This window comes from Ranitomeya imitator, chromosome 3, assembly GCF_032444005.1.
Source record: "Ranitomeya imitator isolate aRanImi1 chromosome 3, aRanImi1.pri, whole genome shotgun sequence".
Classification (NCBI taxonomy): domain Eukaryota; kingdom Metazoa; phylum Chordata; class Amphibia; order Anura; family Dendrobatidae; genus Ranitomeya; species Ranitomeya imitator.
Window position 1 is genome coordinate 615,112,645 of NC_091284.1, and position 23,058 is coordinate 615,135,702.

Consider the following 23,058-nt stretch of genomic DNA (forward strand, 5'->3'; position numbering starts at 1 on the left):
TTTACAATGTGCTTACCTGCAGATTACCACTATGTCTGCAGGTATGTACTGTCTTTTTTTGCAAACAGGTTCCTAATAAGAAAAGATGGTGGCTGAGCATTGAGATCCACATTATTCAGTCAGCAAAACTGGGAGTGTTCTCAAGAACTGCTGACGGATATCCTCACAATGCATCTCCTCATCCTTTTCAGATGAATACAGGGAGAGTAAACATACTCCATAACAACTGTCCTTTCCATCCACACAAATGCATTTCAAGACACTTGCCACAATAAGATAGGATTTATTACATTCATAGCAGCTTCAAATACGAAATAGTAAAAAAATAAGTATCACATGATTAAATAAAACAAAAATAAAAGTCTTCAGTGGATAGACTGGTCTTCCTCATCGTTTGTACCATTCTGGAGCTTCCTTCTTTGTCTGCAGTAATAAAAATACACGTGATTATTACGTGATATTATGCTATTTGGCATATCTACCACTAGGATACTGGTACCATAGCCTTCTTACATCTGCCATATGTGCACTTTTCTCCCTTGATGACACTGATAGTAAGAAACGTGTCAGAGGGCACACGGGAAGTGTAGGGAGGCACGTTGGGAACGTGTAGGGCATTTAGCACAAAGGGCCAGAAGTGGGCTGACCTTGTCAGGGCAGGAGCGTTGGGATGACCAGGGCCAGTACAGTGTTATTTGTGCCCAAAAGGGTATCTTCCAAGCCCCACTGAAAAGGATGGATAGGCCGATGCAAGATTGATGCTTGCACAAGGACCTCATCCCCTGGACATTAACAAATGGGTGAGATGGTTCTGTATTTTACTATTTCAGATGTGCAATCACTTGTGATGAGTTAATAGTATTGTTGCTCGGGGCTCCCCGAGCACACTTGGGTGATCTCCGAGTATTTGTTAGTGCTCGGAGATTTAGTTTTCGTCGCCTCAGCTGTATGATTTACGGCTGCTGTACAGTCTGAATACATGTGGGAATTCCCTAACAAACAGGCATTCCTCACATGTACTCAGCCTGTCTAGCAGCCGTAAATCATGCAGCTGCGTCGACAAAAACTAAATCTCCGAGCACTAACAAATACTCGGAGACCACCCGAGCGTTCTCAGGAAAACCTGAGCAACGAGTATACTCACTCATCACTAGTAATCACTGATAAGACTAATGAACATATGTATCTGACCACTGTTAGTATACCTTAACCAAACTTTTCAGTCTGACTTTAGTGATAGCAATCGTCATATTTCCACTGATCATCATGGAGTGGATATTGTTTTTTTCACCTGTTTAGCTACAGGTAATTTTATCAAATGTGTGGTTGTGTATCTTAATACTTTCTTTAATTAAAAGGTCTGTTTAAGAATTTACTCACAGCCTGCTTATATACATTATCGACAGTGAGTCAGTTAGGAGAATATTGGATTTCTTGGCTGACTTGTTTTGAAATCTCTAATAGCTTGTGTACTGTATATTGATAGACTTAAATATATAACTTGTCTGTATGTAAGATGACTACTAGAAACTTCAGACTATACTTTATCTCTATTAGGAGAACTAGTTTTTAGACCAGGATCTTTTGGAATGATAAACATTGGCATTGCCCAATATTAGGTGCAATGTGAGAACTGAAGATTCTCTAAACCAGTTTGAACAGTTTGGCTAAATGTTTCAGAGGTAAAGTGTCAGTTAGGTGCATAATAATGCTCTGCTCAAAACACACTGGATATTCTCTGTGAAGACCCAGCCAGGGAGTTTGTAAAAGAAATGGTACAATACAGAAACACTGCAGGCAAAACAGTGTTATATGTAGGCAGTGACTGACAGCCTCTCTCCTTGGGGTCTTTGACGCCCTACATCATGCCCTGTCCTAGGCATTACGCAGGAGATGCGCTTTGACTGCGGAGTTCCGAATAAAACTATTGATCAGAACATTGAAATTGAATCTGGCCAAACATCTGTGCGTGTTTAGTAAAGAAGCAAATCAATTAAACCTAGCTGACTGCATGGATGTACTGATATTAATTAACCTGTGCGTGCAATGTCTAATGTTATAGATGTGTACAGCTGAAAGATGATCAGTTGGATTTAGGTTAGGCTTGTCTGGGACGCTACACAACCTGCACTAATTTATTGACTTTGCACCATATAAACAGATTAATTTAATGCTTTGTGTCATTATCACTTGGTAAATCCATCCTTGCGTCACTCTGTCAATGTTATAAAGCACCATGGCCTCCCATATGATAATATACAACATATCTTCTTTTATTTTGCTGTTGACAGCCTTTAGAAATTGATGCTAGACTAAGGTGAGCAGGTATAGACTATCGCAGGGGGTACATCATCTATCGGCCCCTGACATGTTGAATATAAAAATATATACCAGTATATATGTGTTGTAAGTCAGTTTACACTTTCATTGGAACTTAAGCCTTTTAATTTTTTTAGTGATTCATGTTTCCAAAGGAACATGTCCAATGTCTCAGGTCAAATTCGGTAGTCCAGTGACTCGCCTGAACACCCCATAATTAGTTGGGTGATTACTATTAGCTTTAGGTCTCTTCATATTAAATAAAATGGTTTTACTTACTAAAATGTCAGGGACAGTGGAAATGAAACCTTCAAATAAAGTCATAAAATATTGCAGATAAACAAAGCATTCTCAATCTACAACTTTATGGCGGCTATAAACTGTCACATGCAACAAATGGCGGTTTACGATTAACTACAAGCGGCATTAAAGCAAATATGAAACACTTACAAACACGGTTGGTTGAGGTATAAATACGTTCACGTCCTGGCGAGATTGCAATGCAGCTTCTGATGACGCAGATTTCCCCTTAGTAATGTGCTTTTTTGCGTGGTCTTTAGATCGAGGTAAAACTTCCACTGGTTGCTTATTCCTAAGACCAAGTATGACTTGCTTCATTTCAGCCAACTCCTGCAAAGAAATCACAGAAAAAAAATAGTTTCGGAGACATGGTTTACTAAAGCATTATCTGGCCTAACAAGACTGCACAGTATGAGTTGGAAAGTTTCAACTTATATGGAAATAAAAGAGCAAAAGTCTCATCTAAAAAGGCAGGAGATGTGGCTTCTTATCAATTGGCAACTAAGAGGGTGCAGAGGTTTCTCCAATGGCAAAAAAAAAAAGATCTGAGAATAGTAATGTTTGCCCACCGTGCCTGATTGGCTGCTGCTCAGTGCCCCCTACCATGCTGCTGCTGAAATTCCCAATGTTCAGTTCAAGCTGCAGCTTGTCAATCAGGTGAGGCGGGTGTATACTTGTGAAAACTCTTCCCCAATCTTTCAAAAAGAAATCCATTCTTACCAGGATTTTGAAAGCACATACACCAGACTCATGTGGTGTAAGATCTATTTAATAATGCATGCATTCAAGCCCTTGCATTCATTTTAATATATTACATTACATTGCCTGAATGATGAAACATTGCTTTATAACTCTATTTAATTGTAACTGGATAATTATAATAAATAATTGATTTGATTTCTAGTAAACAGAAGCAAATAAGAGAAGTACAAGTAAATAAAAGTAAAAAAAATTGACTTACGGTAACTTGTTTTCACTAAACAGCCCCTTTATCACCTACTCACCGGATAGGTGATAACTCGATGATCAGTGGGTTGGAGGTCTGACCTCTCAAATCCACACCAATCAGCAGAATGGGGAACTTTTAAGGCCCCGTTACACATAGCGACACTTAAGCGATCCCGACAACGATACGACCTGTCAGGGATCGTTGCTGCGTCGCTATGTGGTCGCTGGTGAGATGTCAAACAGTGAGATCTCCCCAACGACGCAGCAGCGATGCGGCGACCTGTACAACGATGCTATTTCATGACGATTCAATGGGACGTCCTGTTAACGAGGTCGTTGGTAAGGTGTCAAACACAGCGATGTGTGCTACCCAGCGGGACCTCAACGATCAAAAAATGGTCCAGGCCATTCCGACACGACCAGCGATCTCACAGCAGGGGCCTGGTCGCTGCTACGTGTCACACATAGCGAGATCGTTACTGAGGTCGCTGTTGCGTCACAAAACTTGTGACTCAGCAGCGATCTCGCTAGCGATCTCGCTATGTGTGACGGGGGCTTTACCCCCATTAGAATGGAGCAGAAGTTAGATCGTGCAACCTGAGCTCAATTCATCAGGGGACACCCACTGATCAGCAGGTTATCACCTATTCCCTGGATTGGATGATTATTTGTTTTCACTGGACAACCCCTCTAAGTAAGGAAAGGTTCTGAATAAAAAGCCATCTATAATATATCCATCACATGTACACATGTCCATATTAGAAACCATGTTTTATTGCTCCAAAATAAGAAAAAATAGCAGCAATTTTTTTAAATAGTCTGTATTAAAAACCGTCCTATCAAGACCCAGCATTTATATTCTCTCTGGGACTGACTGATCATTCGCTAGAACGTATTATATTGACCCAGAATAATGAGCCTTTATTCAATAACCCAGGCCTTCTTCCAAACTGTAATCTAGGAAACATGGTTTAACCAGGTGGTGACTTTGGGATCTGAACTGCTTAAGCACCCCATGCACATTGGATTGAAGCGAACCTGTCATCAAGATTTAGCTCAATAAACTACAGACAGTGTCAGGTTGGCGCCATTATACTGATTAAAATGATACCTGGGGCGAAGAAATCTGTCTTGTGGTTCTTGTGTAATTGTTCAGTTAATGAGATGCTCGTGCTCCGAGGCGGCCTGTGGGCAGTTCTTTTCCGTGCTCTGGCCTCATCATCATTGTGGCTTAAATAACAGGTCATTGAACCTTCAGTGACCTGCCTCCTATTACTGAGCTTGTGCAGTTAATATCATGGTCTTTAAAAAATGTTTTTTTTTTATTTTAAACTCCAGCAAAACGGTGCCGGCACAGTAGCTTGCCGATAGATGCTACTGCACATGCACAGCCACTATTGTACTGTAACAAAATTTATTTTTTGCTCCAATAAAATATCGGTGGCGCATGTGCAGTAGCATCTATAGACAAGCAATGATCTCCATCTGCGCAAGCGCCAGATTGTGTCATTATATTATGATACAAAGGTTAGGACTGGGTATGCCAAACCGAGTTTCTGTGTACACACCGGGATGCTTTCCAGACTGGGCCCCTTTTCTTTCGTCGAGTCCTTCTTCTTTTGAGATAACAGCGTGTACACATAGCACCTTACCCACTCATACTTCCCTTTCCCCTTTTTTCTTCCATCCCTCTTTTGCTTTACTACTTTTTTACAATAACGACATCTCACTTTCTTCGCGTCATACAGTACAGACCAAAAGTTTGGACACACCTTCTCATTTAAAGATTTTTCTGTATTTTCATGACTATGAAAATTGTAAATTCACACTGAAGGCATCAAAGCTATGAATTAACACATGTGGAATTATATACTTAACAAAAAAATGTGAAACAACTGAAATTATGTCTTATATTCTAGGGTCTTTAAAGTAGCCACCTTTTGCTTTGCTGACTGCTTTGCACACTCTTGGCATTCTCTTGATGAGCTTCAAGAGGTAGTCACCAGAAATGGTCTTCCAACAATCTTGAAGGAGTTCCCAGAGATGCTTAGCACTTGTTGGCCCTTTTGCCTTCACTCGGCGGTCCAGCTCACCCCAAACCATCTCGATTGGGTTCAGGTCTGGTGACTGTGGAGGGCAGGTCATCTGGCATAGCACCCCATCACTCTCCTTCTTGGTCAAATAGCCCTTATACATACTGGAGGTGTCTTTGGAGTCATTGTACTGTTGAAAAATAAATGATGGTCCAACTAAACGCAAATCGGATGGAATAGCATGCCGCTGCGAGATGTTGTGGTAGCCATGCTGGTTCAGTATGCCTTCAATATTGAATAAATCCCCAACAGTGTCACCAGCAAAGCACCCCTACACCATCACACCTCCTCCTCACGGTGGGAACCAGGCATGTAGAGTGTTATGAACAGGTAATTCAGAACCACAATGGACCTTGAAGTTCAGAGCACACAAGGTGACCTGACATTTACCAAAAACATAGGACGAGCTCTGAGATGTGGAAACTCTGCTGACCGCAATCCCTAATCCTATCACACCACACTAGAGGTAGCCGTGGATTGCGCCTAACGCTCCCTATGCAACTCGGCACAGCCTGAGAAACTAACTAGCCCTGAAGATAGAAAAATAAGCCTACCTTGCCTCAGAGAAATTCCCCAAAGGAAAAGGCAGCCCCCCACATATAATGACTGTGAGTAAAGATGAAATACAAACACAGAGATGAAATAGATTTAGCAAAGTGAGGCCCGACTTACTGAATAGACCGAGGATAGGAAAGATAGCTTTGCGGTCAACACAAAACCCTACAAACAACCACGCAGAGGGGCAAAAAGACCCTCCGCACCGACTAACGGTACGGAGGTGCTCCCTCTTCGTCTCAGAGCTTCCAGCAAGCAAGCAATATAGCAAGCTGGACAGAAAATATAGCAAACAAAAATAACACAAGCAGAACTTAGCTTATGCAGGATAGACAGGCCACAGGAACGATCCAGGAGGAAGCAAGACCAATACTAGAACATTGACTGGAGGCCAGGATCAAAGCACCAGGTGGAGTTAAATAGAGCAGCACCTAACGACTTAACCTCATCACTTGAGGAAGGAAACTCAGAAGCCGCAGTACCACTCTCATCCACCAAAGGAAGCTTATAGACAGAACCAGCCGCAGTACCACTCACGACCACAGGAGGGAGCTTGGCCACAGAATTGACCCCCTGACGAAGGAATAATCCGAAACAAGCGTTGGGGTGCGTTACCACTGGATTCAGCCACCTAAGGTATTTACCGACATCAATATTAGAGTTGATCCCCCTTTGTTGTGCACTTTGTATGCACCTACTGCTTTTGATGCATTGAAGCACTTTTAGGAGCACACACGATCCCTCACACATAGCACCTTATTGTGGGATATTTGAGACATTCTCAGCTGGATAAAATTAACACCCAGCACTTATATAATTAAGTGATCCTCGCACGTGGGTGCACACTAGCATTTATTGGTATGCTTGCTATTTATTCATCTATGCACATAGCACTTTTCTGATGTATTAGGCTTTTTACTGATATGCATTTGTATAGCACTTAACACTTTTTTCTGTAATGAGTTAGCACTTTTGGAGCATATGTATTTTATATAATTAACTTTTTTGGCACATAGCACTCTGTAAGCTGGCCTCTTTTTGCCTATTTTCTGCTATTCAGATTTGTATATTTTTTCTTGTAAATACAATCTTTATAAAATCTTACACCTCATTGTGTGCAAAATTATGAAATAGCTATTGCACATGTTCTATCTTGATGGGGATCAACTGATGTAATAAAGGGTGTGCTGTAATGTCATTTTTTTTTAATATATATATATATATTTTATTTATAATTGTCTAGTGGTACGCATTAATTAGTTTTTATACTTATATAACATAAAAATTTTTTAACATTTTTTGTTGCCACTTTGATTGTGTAATAAAGGCAGATCTTTAAAATTTGAATTCTTGTATGGTGCTTATCCCTGGTGTGTCTGTGATCTGGGTTTTGGGATTGTTCACAGAATTCACAACAGTAGAGTCCATCCGTTCACCTTTTCTGCGTCACACAAAGACACGGTGGTTGGAACCAAAGATCTCAAATTTGGACTCATCAGAGTAAAGCACAGATTTCCACTGGTTTAATGCCCATTCCTTGTGTTCTTTAGCCCAAACAAGTCTCTTCTGCTTGTTGCCTGTCCTTAGCAGTGGTTTCCTAGCAGCTATTTTACCATTAAGGCCTGCTGCACAAAGTCTCCTCTTAACAGTTGTTGTAGAGATGTGTCTGCTGCTAGAACTCTGTGTGGCATTGACCCAGTCTCTAATCTGAGCTGCTGCTAACCTGCGATTTCTGAGGCTGGTGACTCGGATAAACTTATCCTCAGAAGCAGCGGTGACTCTTGGTCTTCCTTTCCTGCGGCGATCCTCATGTGAGCCAGTTTCTTTGTAGCGCTTGATGGTTTTTGCAACTGCACTTGGGGACACTTTCAAAGTTTTCCCAATTTTTCGGACTGACTGACCTTCATTTCTTAAAGTAACAATGGCCACTCGTTTTTCTTTACTTAGCTGCTTTTTTCCTGCCATAATACAAATTCTAACAGTCTATTCAGTAGGACTATCAGCTGTGTACCCACCAGACTTCTGCTCAACACAACTGATGGTCCCAACCCCATTTATAAGGCAAGAAATCCCACTTATTAAACCTGACAGGGAACACCTATGAAGTGAAAACCATTCCCGGTGACTACCTCTTGAAGCTCATCAAGAGAATGCCAAGAGTGTGCAAAGCAGTCATCAAAGCAAAAGGTGGCTACTTTGAAGAACCTAGAATATAAGACATATTTTCAGTTGCTTCACACTTTATTGTTAAATATATAATTCCACATGTGTTAATTCATAGTTTTGATGCCTTCCGTGTGAATTTACAATTTTCATAGTCATGAAAATACAGAAAAATCTTTAAATGAGAAGGTGTGTCCAAACTTTTGGTCTGTACTGTATGTTGCATTATAAGCTTAGAATGCACTTGATAAACAAAGAATATTCGCTGCAAAGATTATTTAATTGTGTAAATATCTGAACTATTAATTAAAGACCGTCCAATCCCCCTCACACAGGCCAAAAGACTCCCATTGTGCTCGGGGTTTGGACTTTACCACTTGCTATTGATTTTCCTGCACACACACAGAAAATACAATTACACCTGCAAGATTCTTAATGTAGCATGATTTTTTCTTTTCGTTGTTGTTGTACAACTTCAATAGAAACCAGTTTTAAGAAAAAAAAAACATTGTGTGTACACGCCACTTCTATGCAGACCTATATAATTCCATGGTGCAGACTACTTTTTCATTTCTTATATCAATAATATTTACAAAGACTCCCTTTTATTTAAGGAGTTTGGGAACAATAAAAAAACATGCATAGGTGTACTAACTTTACTGAACCACTTAAAGAACCTTTCTAAGGATATGTTCACGAGTTGCATTTTTGCTCCGGTTTTTTCAGCAGGCAAAACTTGCTTTCTTGTTCCTGTGGTGTCTGCACCAAGAAAGCAGCAAAACCTGATACCGGAATTTTTGCACTTATTACTTTCTATGGGTGAAAAAACTCTGACAAAAAACTGACAGAAGTGACATGCTGCTATTTTAAAAAACGCTCCAGTTTTCCAATTCAGCCAGGCAAAAAAACAATATGTGTGTATAAGATTTCTCTAAAATGCAGCTTTTAAATTGCATTAAAAAAACGCAACGTGTGAATGTAGCCTAAGACTTGTAAGCTGCAAGAGTAGTGGTGTAAGGCTTGCTCATCAGATACATTTATCCCCCCCATCCCGTATACACGTGCATGTTAGTAAGCACTAAAGCCTGCAGCGCTGGGGTCCTGGTTCAAATCCCAATAAGAACATCTACAAGGAGTTTCTATGTTCCCCGTGTTTGTGTGGGTTTCCTCCCACCCTCCAAAGACATACTGATAGGGGATTTAGTCTGTGATCCCCAATGGGGACAGTGATAATAATGTCTGTAAAACGCTGTGGAAACCTACACCTTCCACTATTTATGTCAAGCACCGTCTATGATGCAGTGCAAAATAGCTCGGGTATAAGCAAAAAAATAACTAAAAACAAATCACCAGTCCAAAACTGAGATTTTGTAAAAAGGCTTAAAGTGGTGCTATCAGATTAAAAAAATGGTCTGCTTGTTATCAAAAACAGCGCCACTCCTGCCCACAGGCTATGTCTGGTACTGCAGCTCAGTCCCATTTGAGTGAAACAGATGGTTTTTCTGATTTCATACAATCTCAAAAATGACATCTAAAGCCTTGTCGAGTCTGGGATCAGAATCAATAACACAATAATTTTTTGCAAGTTTTACTCATGTGCCCCAATCCTATTGATCACTTAAGCACACATCTGTTGTCCCCGAAGTGTTAACAAGATGGAGAGTGTGCGCCAAGGTATTTGCCATGAGCATGAGTGAGCCATGTGCAGCGGCATGTTAGAACATCTCAACTGCACAGCAGCTGTTTAAGAAGACGGCATAGCTGATGCCAACACGCTGCTCCGCGTCGTAAACTCTGCAGTCATGTTGCCAGGGGGATACATACACTGAATTGCTTGATGAAAATAGCTCAGACAACTATATTGGTCGCTACATGCTCCATCATTACAGATAAAATCAGGCTGTGTTTTGACATTAACAAGTGGTCTGTGTATTCATGTAAAAAGATCATAGGCAAGAAGAACCTCACCAATAATCAAAAGATTACTGTGAAATGCAGAACCCCTCATCTTAGAGGATTTGTTCTAGCACATACCGTAGGTAGGACGTCAGGAAATTGTGTTTTACTTAATTCACACGGACGCAATACAAGTCATTTCCATGTATCTTTCACATGAGCAACAATGGGTGAACTTCCTCACTTTAAATACAGGTTTCCCTGGAGGGATTCCACAGTGATGATGAGTTGACGTGAAGTGATGAGATGCCGACAATGACCTAAGTTTCTGTACATGGGAAACTATTTGCATTCGATTACACATGTGATGATTACACACAGCTCAACATGACACTATGGAATCAAAGCCGGTAAGCGCTGATCCTTCCGTTAGTGCAAATTAACTTTTATTTTTTATTTCATTCACACAGTTTTGTAAATGATTAAAAGTCCAAAAGCCTCAGGATCAGGCACCCACGTCATTTAGTGACAACCCCTCTGCTCAACCACCATGAAGGGTGAGCTGTCCAGTTTTTATCACGGCTTCTGCTGTCACAAATCTACTCTTGCCATGGTCAGGCACAGATTTGATTAATAGAGTTCTGAAGCTGCCAAGTGCCCGCACTGATGTGCTACCTGGAAGAATTGAACTTTATTCCTTCCGACAGCATTGGGCTTTCAGTCTTAGAGGTTCAGCTTCAGTCACTGCTCAGTACGTATTGAGTGGCGGCTGTAACCACACCCTGGCACTGACTGAAAGGCAGATCTACAGTGCATCAGTGCTGCGTAGGCTGTCAGTCAGTGTCAGGCGTGGTTACAGCCGCCGCTCTCTATGTACTGAGCAGTGACTGAAGCGGAGCCTCTATGACTGAAAGCCCAATGCGGTTGGAAGGAATAAAGTTCATTTCTTCCAAGTAGCTTGGCAGCTTCAGAACGCTATTAACCTGGAGATTAAACAATCAAATCTGTGCCTGACCATGGCAAGAGTAGATTTTAATTTCTGTCATAACGACAGCCAAAGATGCCCTTAAGAGGTGTGAGCTTCAGTAGTGCCAACAGAATAGAGTGAAAATGATAGACATGGGAAATTGTTAATAATTAGGAATGAGTGAACGTGCTCGGTGATACTCTGCTATCACTCGAATATCTGGGTGCTCGGCACTCTTCGAGCATTAGCTGATGCTCAAATTGAAGCTCAAATCCCTGCCCTGCATGTTTGGCGCCTGTTACACAGCCAATAAGCCTGCAGGGATTGCCTGCGAGCCACTTTAATGCCGCTACCATCTTGGTAGCGGCTTTACTGTGATTGGCTGGCCGTATGACATCATCAGGGGTTATGAATGGACAAGCGCTGCCAGGCTTGGCACACTGATGCCATTGCACAGCTCAGGGATAGAGCTTATTGGAGGGAGGCTGTATGTGCACAGTTGAACGGATCAGAGTCCTCTAGTGTTAATACTGGTGCTGATTCTGATCCACTATACTAACAGCCCTTGTAAGGGTTAAATCTGTGCTTTCCTGTTTGTATGATACATTCTGCACTTAGACTAGGGATGGACATTTGCAGGAGCAGGGAGAGTGGCAGAATACAGTCTCTAAGCAATTAGTCATCCATAGAGTATTACGTTCTTAGTGGGCGACAGAGATTTATGTGGTGATTTCCACATTTTATATAAAGTTACATCATATGAAGCAACAATGTATACATGACCTCCAATTTATACAATTCCTCCTCACAAAAGTTGTCACTTTTCAGAAAATTTAGCCCCACATACTCAAATTCTTCTAAAAAACAAACTGTACTTTACTCACCCTCCCTGGGTCTAGCACTGTGACACAGCACTGGACTCCCTGGGGATGAGTAAAAAGGGTTTGTTTTTTTAGAATAAACTAAACATATGGGGAAATCCTTTCTGAAAGAGGACAATGCCTTTAACTTGAATGCACAGTACAGACCAAAAGTTTGGACACCTTCTCAGTTAAAGATTTTTCTGTATTTTCATGACTATGAAAATTGTACATTCACACTGTAGGCATTAAAACTATGAATTAACACATGTGGAATTATATATATGTCGCCGCGTCCATGGGCAACAACACAGACTTATCCCAATTAATAGATAATCCGGAAAAAGCCCCAAATTTTGTAATGCTGTTCATAACAGCCCACAGAGATTCTTGCGCATCTTCCAAGAACAGTAACACGTCGTCTGCGTACAGGGTAATCTTTTCTTCATAGTTTCCGTATCTAACTCTCTTTATGTCCCTATCCCTCCGTATCGCCGCCACCAAGGGCTCAACAGCAATTGCAAACAAGAGAGGAGACACGGGGCACCCCTGCCGCGTTCTCCTATATAAAGGGAAATCCCCCGACAAGAGCCCATTTACCCGTATCCTTGCTCTTGGAGACGCATATAACAATTGCACCCAACTTATAAATATCTCACCAAAACCCATAGCCTTTATAACCGCCCACAAATACCGCCATTCTACAATAAAAAAGTGTGAAACTGAAATTATGTCTTATATTGTAGGTTCTACAAAGTAGCCACCTTTTGCTTTGATGACTGCTTTGCACACTCTTGGCATTCTCTTGATGAGCTTCAAGAGGTAGTCACCGGGAATGGTCTACCAACAATCTTGAAGGAGTTCCCAGAGATGCTTAGCACTTGTTGGCCCTTTTGCCTTCACTCTGCGGTCCAGTTCACCCTAAACCATCTCGATTGGGTTCAGGTCTGGTGACTGTGGAGGCCAGGTCATCTGGCGTAGCACCCCATCACTCTCCTTCTTGGTCAAATAGCCCTTACACAGCCTGGAGATGTGTTTGGGGTCATTGTCCTGTAGAAAAATAAATGATGGTCCAACTCAACGCAAACCTGATGGAATAGCATGCCACTGCAAGATGCTGTGGAAGCTATGCTGGTTCAGTATGCCTTCAATTTTGAGTAGTGGTTTCTTAGCAGCTATTTTACCATGAAGGCCTGCTGCACAAAGTCTCCTCTTAACAGTTGTTGTAGAGATGTGTCTGCTGCTAGAACTCTGTGTGGCATTGACCTGGTCTCTAATCTGAGCTGCTGTTAACCTGCGATTTCTGAGGCTGGTGACTCGGATAAACTTATCCTCAGAAGCAGAGGTGACTCTTAGTCTTCCTTTCTTGGGGCGGTCCTCATGTGAGCCAGGTTCTTTGATGGTTTTTGCCACTGCACTTGGGGACACTTTCAAAGTTTTCCCAATTTTTCAGACTGACTGACCTTCATTTCTTAAACTAATGATGGCTATTCGTTTTTCTTTACTTAGCTGCTTTTTCTTGCCATAATACAAATTCTAACAGTCTATTCAGTAGGACTATCAGCTGTGTATCCACCAGACTTCTGCACAACACAACTGATGGTCCCAACCCAATTTATAAGGCAAGAAATCCCACTTGACAGGGCACACGTGTGAAGTGAAAACCATTCCTGGTGACTACCTCTTGAAGCTCATCAAGAGAGTGTGCAAAGCAGCCATCAAAGCAAAAGGTGGCTACTTTGAGGAACCTAGAATATAAGACATAATTTCAGTTGTTTCACACTTTTTTGTTAAGTATATAATTCCACATGTGTTAATTCATAGTTTTGATGCCTTCAGCGTGAATGTACAATTTTCATAGTCATGAAAATACAGAAAAAAATCTTTAAATGAGAAGGTCTGTCCAAACTTTTGGTCTGTACTGTATCTAAGTAGAAAAAAAGGGGACTGGGTCCTACATACCAGTGAATGTGGGAGCTTCTGCAATCTATTATCACCTATCCTGTAGACAGGCAAGATAGCAAACAGCCATAATATTTATACAACCTGCCAAATATTGTGTAGGACCCCATTGCTGTCAAAACAGCTGTGATCCGTCAATACATGGACTAGATGGAAAGTGCATCAGCCAATCAGTGAGGCTCTGAGCGGAGCAATCTAGTGTAGACAGAATACCCATAACTCCCAACCATCCCGGATCTAGAAGGACAGTCTCGCTGTTGAGACTCTGTCCTGGCAGGGATCCTCCTTTTACCGCTTGGCCTCAGACCAAATGTACCGCTGCTTCTTTAAACTGCTAGCGTGATCGCTAGCTGTGTCGGATTGGAGCAGATATTGCTCCTTGCTCCGACACTGACTGGCAGAGGAGACACGGAGAGGCGTCTTTATCAGTGGCCTACCGAAGCTGCTGCCATGTGAGCAGTCAGTGGCGCGGCTGGATGACATCATTCAGCGCCTTGGGAGAGGAAGCTGCCAGCTGCTGCGTGGGAGCATGGTGCGAGGTGTGTGTGTGTGTAGGTGTGTCTGTAGGTGTGTGTGGTGATGGAAAAGGCAATGATGGGGATGTGAGGGCAATGATGGAGTTGTGGTCATTATGTGTGGCCTTTATACTGTACACAGCATCATGTGGGGCCATTATACTGTACGTAGCATCAAGTGCGGCCATTATACTCTACCGAGCATCATGTAGGGTCATTATACTGTACGCAGCATCATGTGGGGCCATTATACAGTATGCAGCATAATGTGGGGCCATTATACAGTACACAACATCATATGGGGCCATTATACTGTATGGAGCATGTGAGGCCATTATACAGTACGCAGAATCATGTGGGGCCATTATACTGTACACAGCATCATGTGGGGCCAATATACAGTATTTAGCACTGTGTGACCATTATACAGTATGGAGCACTGTGTGGCCATATTTTTTTGTTTATAATTATTGTTTATGAAACAGTGTGATCAGCAGTGCTAAATGGGTGTAGTTGGGGCGTGGATATGAGTGTGACTAGTTGTGAAATGGCTGTGGTCAGGGGCATGGTCTAAAATTTGTCGTGGCGTAATGCAACCTTTGTCCCTCTTTGCCTTCTTCAAAAATTGGGAGGTATGAGAATACCCACTCATCGGCTCTGAGTATTATGTCTGAATCGGAGCTCAGAGCTGCTGAGCTTACTGATTGGGTGCCATGCTCTCAAATTGACGTCAGCACAGTAGCCAAAGCCACATAGTAGGGGCGAGCAATGAAGACTGTACCGATGGACCCGGAGAATGTGAGTATAGGTGAATTGTGTATGTGAGGGATGAATTAAATTTGAAAGGGAACAATCCATTTAATTCATGTAAGTTATAAATTGGGTCACCAGAGATCAGACTGTTTTTTCCAATATAAGGACAGATGCCTAGCTACAAGTTCATGAGCAATTTTTGCAGTGTGGCACGGCATAATTTCCTGCTGAAAGAGGCCACAACAATTAGGAAACACAGCTGCCATGGAGGGGAGTACTTGGTCAGCAACTATGTTCAGGAAGGAGATACTTGTCAAAGTAACATTCATATGGATGCCAGGACCCAAAGTTTCCTAGCAGAACATTGCCCAGAGCTTCAAACTACCACCATGACCTCTCCTGGCACGAACCCGGCCACAGTTAAGAGACACACATGCACCAATGTCAAATAAAATGTGACTTGAAAAGACCAGATCACCTCTTTTCTTAGCTTCAATAATCGAGGTCTGATGCTAACATATCCATTGTTAGCACTTCTGCTGATAGCACTTCATGCAGCCGCACACTCTGGTCCCGAGTGCCGGGTATTGATGCGCGAGTTTTTCGCATTGAACTCGCAAGTGTGACCCCGGTCTAGTTACCATATTTTCTCCCATATCAAAGTTGCTAAGATTGCTTGCACATTTTTCTATTTCTAACACATCATTTTTCAGAATTGTCCACTTGCTGCCTAATTTATTCCTCCTCTTGACAAGTGTCATTGTCACAAGATAATCAACGTTCACTTGTCTATTTTAATGTTATGGCTGATCATATCATTTCAGTATAGCAAACGTTGTTGAATGTACATCTTTCAATGCAACGACTATGCGATATCTCAAAAAGTCCAGACGGACTGTAAAATTTGTGTTTAGTGCCAAAGGATTCTACACCCTTTCTTCACAGCCGACAGGATAGTTTCCCAGGTGACTGGAGTGATTCTGGTGGCCACAGATTCTAGATTCTTTTTCTCTACAGCTACTGGAAAACGAATTCCTCGGGAAACGACATCTGAACCAGGACACACAGGTGACTTCAGAAATGACTCAATTATTTCTTGGCACAAAACAACTGTGTTGGCCATCAGCACAGAGAATTTCTTGAGAAATTCTTTTTAAGTGTATTTGCTTTCTTTTTGCAAAAATACAGCACTTTAGGAAAGGATGTATGACTTTACTAACACGGATCTAGACAAATAGGAAAATGGCAGCAGCAAATGTGTGCAGAATGCTAGAGGTAAATATATGCGCCAAACAATACCATTTCCATTAAATGCACCACATACATTTCTCATTACATAAAGTGCATATTACACAATGAATGATAGTTATAGGAAAATTGAAATAAAAGTCCTAAAGGGAACCTGTCACCTGATTCATACTGCCCAAACGGCATAAGTCTGAGCCTGGCTGCATGGGAGAATGCAAGTACGGTATATTATTCCGAGATGCATCTGCCTCTAAAGATCCAGCACCGATGTATGAGATTGACAGGTCTCTCCCATAGCGAGGGAGCTGTCAATCACCTAGATCCTAGCTGGGTGAAGGCTCTGTTGTTTGGGCACAATCGGAACTGAAAAAGTCAAGGAAGCCTTGGAATGAAAGGCTTTAGGCCATACAATATAACCCAATTATATAAAGGGCAGGGACTCCGAATATCAAATATAGTCCCCCTGAGGAAGCCCACACAAAATGAGCGTTGGGGTGGTACACACGTGGGATTTGCACAGGGTGTAATGGTTACGGCACAGTCCTCTGGCCATATACTGTTCCTTTGAATTCTTGTACTACTCTTTACACTTAATGAGCATTGTTCATTTTTGTCCTTTTTTCTGCTGTGTTTATTGCCATGGGTTTATTCTTTGCTATGGACTTATATTAGGTTTATCTGTTGCTTTTGCTCCTCCATATATTATGCAATTTAACATGGTGTTCTTGCTTGAATCTTCACCTTTGATTCAGATTTTATTACTACTCAGCTTATTATTGATCCTTTTGCTATCCTAATAAGATGTGTCATTTTATATAGTTGGTGGATGATCGTGCTTTGGGCAGCATGAACCAAGTGACAGGTTCCCTCTAAGATAAGTTTCAGGCCCTGTTTACAGAAGCAATTTGGCTTCTGTTTTTAGAGAAGTTGTGATGGATGAAAATGGATCGGTTTTCTAACGGATCCCATTGAACTATAATGGGTTTATCAAGTTACCATGGAAACCCAGTGGAAAAGTAACTATACAAGTATGAACAACGGACTAATTTTTTGCTGTGAAATCTCACAATGATTATCGTTTTCTAATCTTGACACAATCACAATAGGTTAAAAAAAGCACATTTTAAACATCAGGCAAAGGTTCACAAGCTGAAAGACTACATTATTAGGCCGGAAAGAACAACTGTGAACAGTGGAGAACCATTTTCTAGCAAGTAGTCCCTTATCTTTACAATGTGTATGCACTGGACATGTTATCATATTCCCACAAAGCACAAATCCTATACTGCCATGAGCAATATAACATATACTTTAGACTTTTAAAAGTGCTTAGACATGTTAAACCCCAATGACAAATTTTAGCTTTATGATGTCAGTATACACCTGCGTGCCTGTCATTAAGAGCACAAGGTGCCCCTTACATTCATTGCTAATTAGATTTTTCCAAACTTGGATTGATCTTTCACTCTTGGGTTCAGGGGTAAAATCTGTCTTCAGTCCATACAGGCTCTCCCCATTACTGAGATGGGAGATGACAGTTGGTGCTCTTAAAATTCTATGGAGAAGTGAAGGGGTGGGCTGAGCAACTACAGGCGGACACAAACATTCTGCAGCAAGTTCTCCTGAATCCCCATAAAACTTTATGAGCATCTCCTATCTCAGTAATGGAAAAAACTCCATATTCACTTAAGACAAATTTTACCCGAAAATTGAGAATTTTGAAAATGAATGATCAGTTCAGGAGAAGAAGGAAGCAGATTACTCCAAGATAAGTTACCAAGTTTCCTATATTAAAGTGTACTGTTTACTGAAAGGAAAGAACAAAAATGGCTACATTGTAAGCAGCCGGTTACTCCCACCCTTAAAAACTTTATTAATATCGGCCTATAAGAGGTTTTCAAAAAACACTATTTCCTGCTGACTATCTAGCAATACCTCCCGTAATGGGGTTGTCCGGCCCCAGAAGAAAAGTCTGCAGTCACCCTATGTGAGCTCAAATAAGAAAAGGTGTAGATATCCATGTATGGTGTAAGTAAAAATAACTTTCATTAATATATAATAAAAATACAGAGACATACAACTAGCCAATATAGTGGCTCACAATTACGGTAAGTAAATCACAGTAACATGATAATAATAAATTGTGGAGCCAAGTACCACTACGCAGGAAGAAGGCTAATATGCTGAAACGTGCGTAGGGGTACCTGGCTCCAAAATACTCTATAGGTAAATCTATTGTACTTATATCTACTTGATATATCATATGAATTGTATGTACTATTGATCTATGAGAGTTCCTACAGGGACCATATACCGTTTTTGTGTTTTACTATTTTCCATGTTATTCATTGTTCCTGTTACTCTCAATGTACTTTCCAATGATTTAATCATGTTACTCTGATTTACTTAATCGTGAGCCACTATATTGGCTAGTTGTATTTCTTCATATTTTTATTACATATTAATAAAAGTTGTTTTTATTTACATCAAGTATACTCGTTACTCGAGATTTCTGAGCATGCTCGGGTGGTCTCCGAGTATTTTGGCGTGCTTGAAGATTTAGATTCTGTCTCCATAGCTGCATGATTTGCGGCTGCTAGACAGCCTGAATACATGTGAGGAATCCCTAACAAACAGGCAATCACTACATGTGTTCAGTTTGTCTAACAGCCGCAAATCATGCAGCTACTGAGACAGAAACTCATGTGGCCACATTTAGGAAATTAGTACAGTAGTGTTCACATGCTGACTCATTTCACTTCTATTGAGAAGCCGGGTGAGACTAGCCAGCACATGATCACATGGATACACTGGCCACTCACACAGGGAAATCATAACAGTGTGCACACCTCACACTGGCACGATTCTGGAATCTGCAGTCACATCTCTTCTCATGGACAACCTCTTTAATTTAACCATTTTTAGAGATTTAGTTGCCAGAAGGGCTCAATGCTCCAAATCCCTCTCTGTGTGCCAGAATGGAAGAGAAGCTTCCTCTCTGGTGGACTCAAGCTGTAGTGTATGGGTAGCCAGAAATAAGAATAGTAAGAAATATCTCTTTATTGCAGTAGCTTCCACTGCCAATAATCAGCTGTTTGCTGGATATGATGGGAGCTGCCGCATCTTCCATAACCCCCTTACACTCACATACACGGTACGGACAAATTTCATAGGAAGCCTCATAACATATCAGAATATTTTAGGATTTTTCGGAGATACATTAAAAAAGTAGCCATGAGTAGGGCTAGTAAAGCGAAAATGGGTAGGTTTTTGTGCCACTGTATGGACCGCCACCGGTTTTATATGTACCTAACAAAAAGTGAATTTTATTTTTACTTACTTGCTGCCTCGCTGGAATTCTTTTTCTCGTACATTAAAATCTTACGCCCTAATTCATCATTGTCGTTTCCCCATTTGTCTGGAGTAGTTTGCTCCTAATTAGTGACTATTATTTGTGCCTTATTCTCGACACGTTTTGCTTCACTTTTTAAGTTGTCTTCTTCAAGTCGCGGCCCTTTTTCATTTTTGCGTTTTCGTTTTTCGCTCCCCTCCTTCCCTGAGCCATAACTTTTTTATTTTTCCGTCAATATGGTCATGTGAGGGCTTATTTTTTGCGGGACAAGTTGTACTTTTGAAAGACACCATTGGTTTTACCATGTCTTTTACTAGAAAACGGGAAAAAAATTCCAAGTGCGGTGAAATTGCAAAAAAAGTGCAATCCCACACTTGTTTTTTGTTTGGCTTTTTTGCTAGGTTTACTAAATGCTAAAACTAATCTGCCATTATGATTATCTAGGTCATTACGGGTTCATAGACACCTAACATGACTAGGTTATTTTTTATCTAAGTGGTGAAAAAAAATTCCAAACTTTGCTAAAAAAAAAAAAAAGTGCCATTTTTCGATACCCGTAGCGTCTCCATTTTTCGTGATCTAGGGTCGGGTGAGGGCTTATTTTTTGCGTGCCGAGCTGATGTTTTTAATGATACCATTTTTGCGCAGATACGTTCTTTTGCTCGCCCGTTATTGCATTTTAATGCAATGTCGCGGCGACCAAAAAACGTAATTCTGGCATTTCGGATTTTTTTCTCGCTAGGCCGTTTAGCGATCAGGTTAATGCTTTTTTTTAATTGATAGATCGGGCGGTTCTGAACACGGCAATACCAAATACGTGTAGGTTTGGTTTTTTTTTTAATTGTTTTATTTAGGATGGGGCGAAAGGGTGGTGATTTAAACTTTTATATTTTTTATATTTTTTTCATATTTTTAAAAACATTTTTTTTTTACTTGTGCCATGCTTCAATAGCCTCCATGGGAGGCTAGAAGCTGGCATAGCCTGATCGGCTCTGCTACATAGCAGCGATCATCAGATCGCTGCTATGTAGCAGAAATGCAGGTGTGCTGTGAGCGCCGACCACAGGGGGGCGCTCACAGCAGACCTGCATCAGTAACCATAGAGGTCTCAAGGACCTCTATGGTTACCTTCCTGATGCATCGCCGACCCCTGATCATGTGACGGGGGTCGGCGATGACGTCATATCCGGCCGCCCGGCCGGATGCGGTAGTTAAATGCCGCTGTCTGTGTTTGACAGCGGCATTTAACAGGTTAATAGCGGCGGGTGAATAGCGATTTCACCCGCCGCTATTGCGCGCACATGTCAGCTGTACAAAACAGCTGACATGTCGCGACTTTGATGTGGGCTCACCGCCGGAGCCCACATCAAAGGGGGAGACACGATATGAGCAGTACATGTACTGCTCATGTCATGAAGGGGTTAAATCAGATTCATATAATGCAATTTTTACCAAATGTTGCATTTTTTTGGAGCATCCCACTTCAGTCTCTGGAGGTTCCTGGAGGATTTTTCAATGTGAACAATATTTTATACAATTTATCATATGTGGAGAAAAAGTGAAAATGTGGCACTCACCAAGTAGTGTTGCGATAAAAGTCCTTTATTTTCCCATATCACGGGGAGAGGACATTATAACAGGATGGCAGGTACAATTGAGGCTGCACAGTGATAGAGTAGGACGACGGCCGTTTCGCGCCGACTACTTGGTGAGTGCCACATTTTCACTTTTTCTCTGCATGTGATAAATACTTCATGACACATTTTTGTTGAGCACCACTCAAAAAGAGTGTGTACTACCACCAATTGGCAGCAAAATAGACGACTTATACAAGATATATAATTTCCCATATAAACCTGGTGCCGTTCTACTTTGTTTCTCTTTTAAAGCAATATTTTAGACAATGTGTGACTTTTTAAAGGTTTTGTGACTTTTGGTGCGTAAAAATTATGAAAAACTGTCAAAGAGACAAAAATAAAAACCATGGGGGCAATTCATCAAGAACGGCGATTCTCTCACCAGTCTTGATAAGAGGGCGTTTCTAGCAGATGCTCCTGATTCATTAAGAGGCCCACGTCTCTTCATGAATCAGGTTGTGCCGCTATTTGCACCTAACCATAAACCTTAATCTAGGCCATGTTGGAGTAAGATTTGTGGCATAGCAAACGCTGCTGCTAGTCATGAATTTGATGATTTGGGGTAACCATGCCCCAGTTGTACCCACTTTGTCGGAGCTGGGGGTGAGAATGGAGAGAAGACGTCAGAATTCTTGTTTTATTTTGGCTCAACCTGCCACTTTTCAAGGCTCTTTTTTTCAGGAATCAGTAAAAAAAAAGGTTTAACGAATTTTGAAGAAGTGCCGTAAAAAAAAATTCACAGAAAAGACATGACAAAAGATAAGACAAAAGATAAGTGACCTCAAGAGCTGATGTATTGGAGGTTTGCTAAGGAAAACGTTTACAGCCAATTTAATGAGTTCCTTTTGAACCTTCTGATGTTCTGTACGAAGTTTGAGCAGCAGAGTTCAGCCTTTAATAAGCTCACCAATAAAGCATTTACTACCATCTTTCCTACCCGCATGCGGCCTGTTTACTCACATTTCCTATGTAACTTGGACTTGGACCAGGAAGAGGCCGACTCAGACAACCATGCCATCTGCCATTACAAGATTACCTTGCTAAGTTTGTTAGTGTACTTAAAAAATTCTTTTATTCTGAAATAATAGCACGGAGGATTCCCAAAGCTTTGCTAATACATTATATCCTTATCAGTGTTTACATCAAGAAGCACTCCTGTGCAGAATGACTTCAGAGTTTACACAGCTGCAACTCTATAAAATGTCGTTTAACTCCCTGATACTCTGCCAGGCTGGCCTATATGACTTCATAGGGTGAGAGGCTTCCAATCTCCGACCACCTATTGAGGGCGACACTCCTCGCTGGTAATGGGAGCTGAAGCCCCAGCAGAGCACTTACATCCGCTAATCCAAACAATCCACTGAAAAGGGTTTCACAACTTTTTTTTATTTTTTTAAAGTGGCATAATCATTTTTTCTTTCCAATGTCGTATCTGTACTGAGCTCTCAGAAATAATATTCTTTGCTGTCATGAGACTAAATGCATTTAGA

The 23,058-nt window shown here is 41.3% G+C and overlaps 1 protein-coding gene across 2 annotated transcripts in view; it reads right to left on the minus strand.

The window, feature by feature from the left end:
- Positions 1-267: 267 nt before the first annotated feature.
- Positions 268-23,058, minus strand: part of PIBF1 (progesterone immunomodulatory binding factor 1) — a 378,979-nt gene continuing 356,188 nt past the window's right edge. For both annotated transcript variants that reach the window (XR_011319363.1, XM_069758136.1), the window contains 2 exons: positions 2,770-2,949; positions 268-423 (listed from right to left, as the gene is read on the minus strand). Coding sequence is in view for 1 of the 2 variants with exons in the window: in XM_069758136.1 (XP_069614237.1) it covers positions 388-423; positions 2,770-2,949 (216 nt within the window). In the remaining variant the exon portion in view is untranslated. The remainder of the gene's footprint in view (positions 424-2,769; positions 2,950-23,058) is intronic.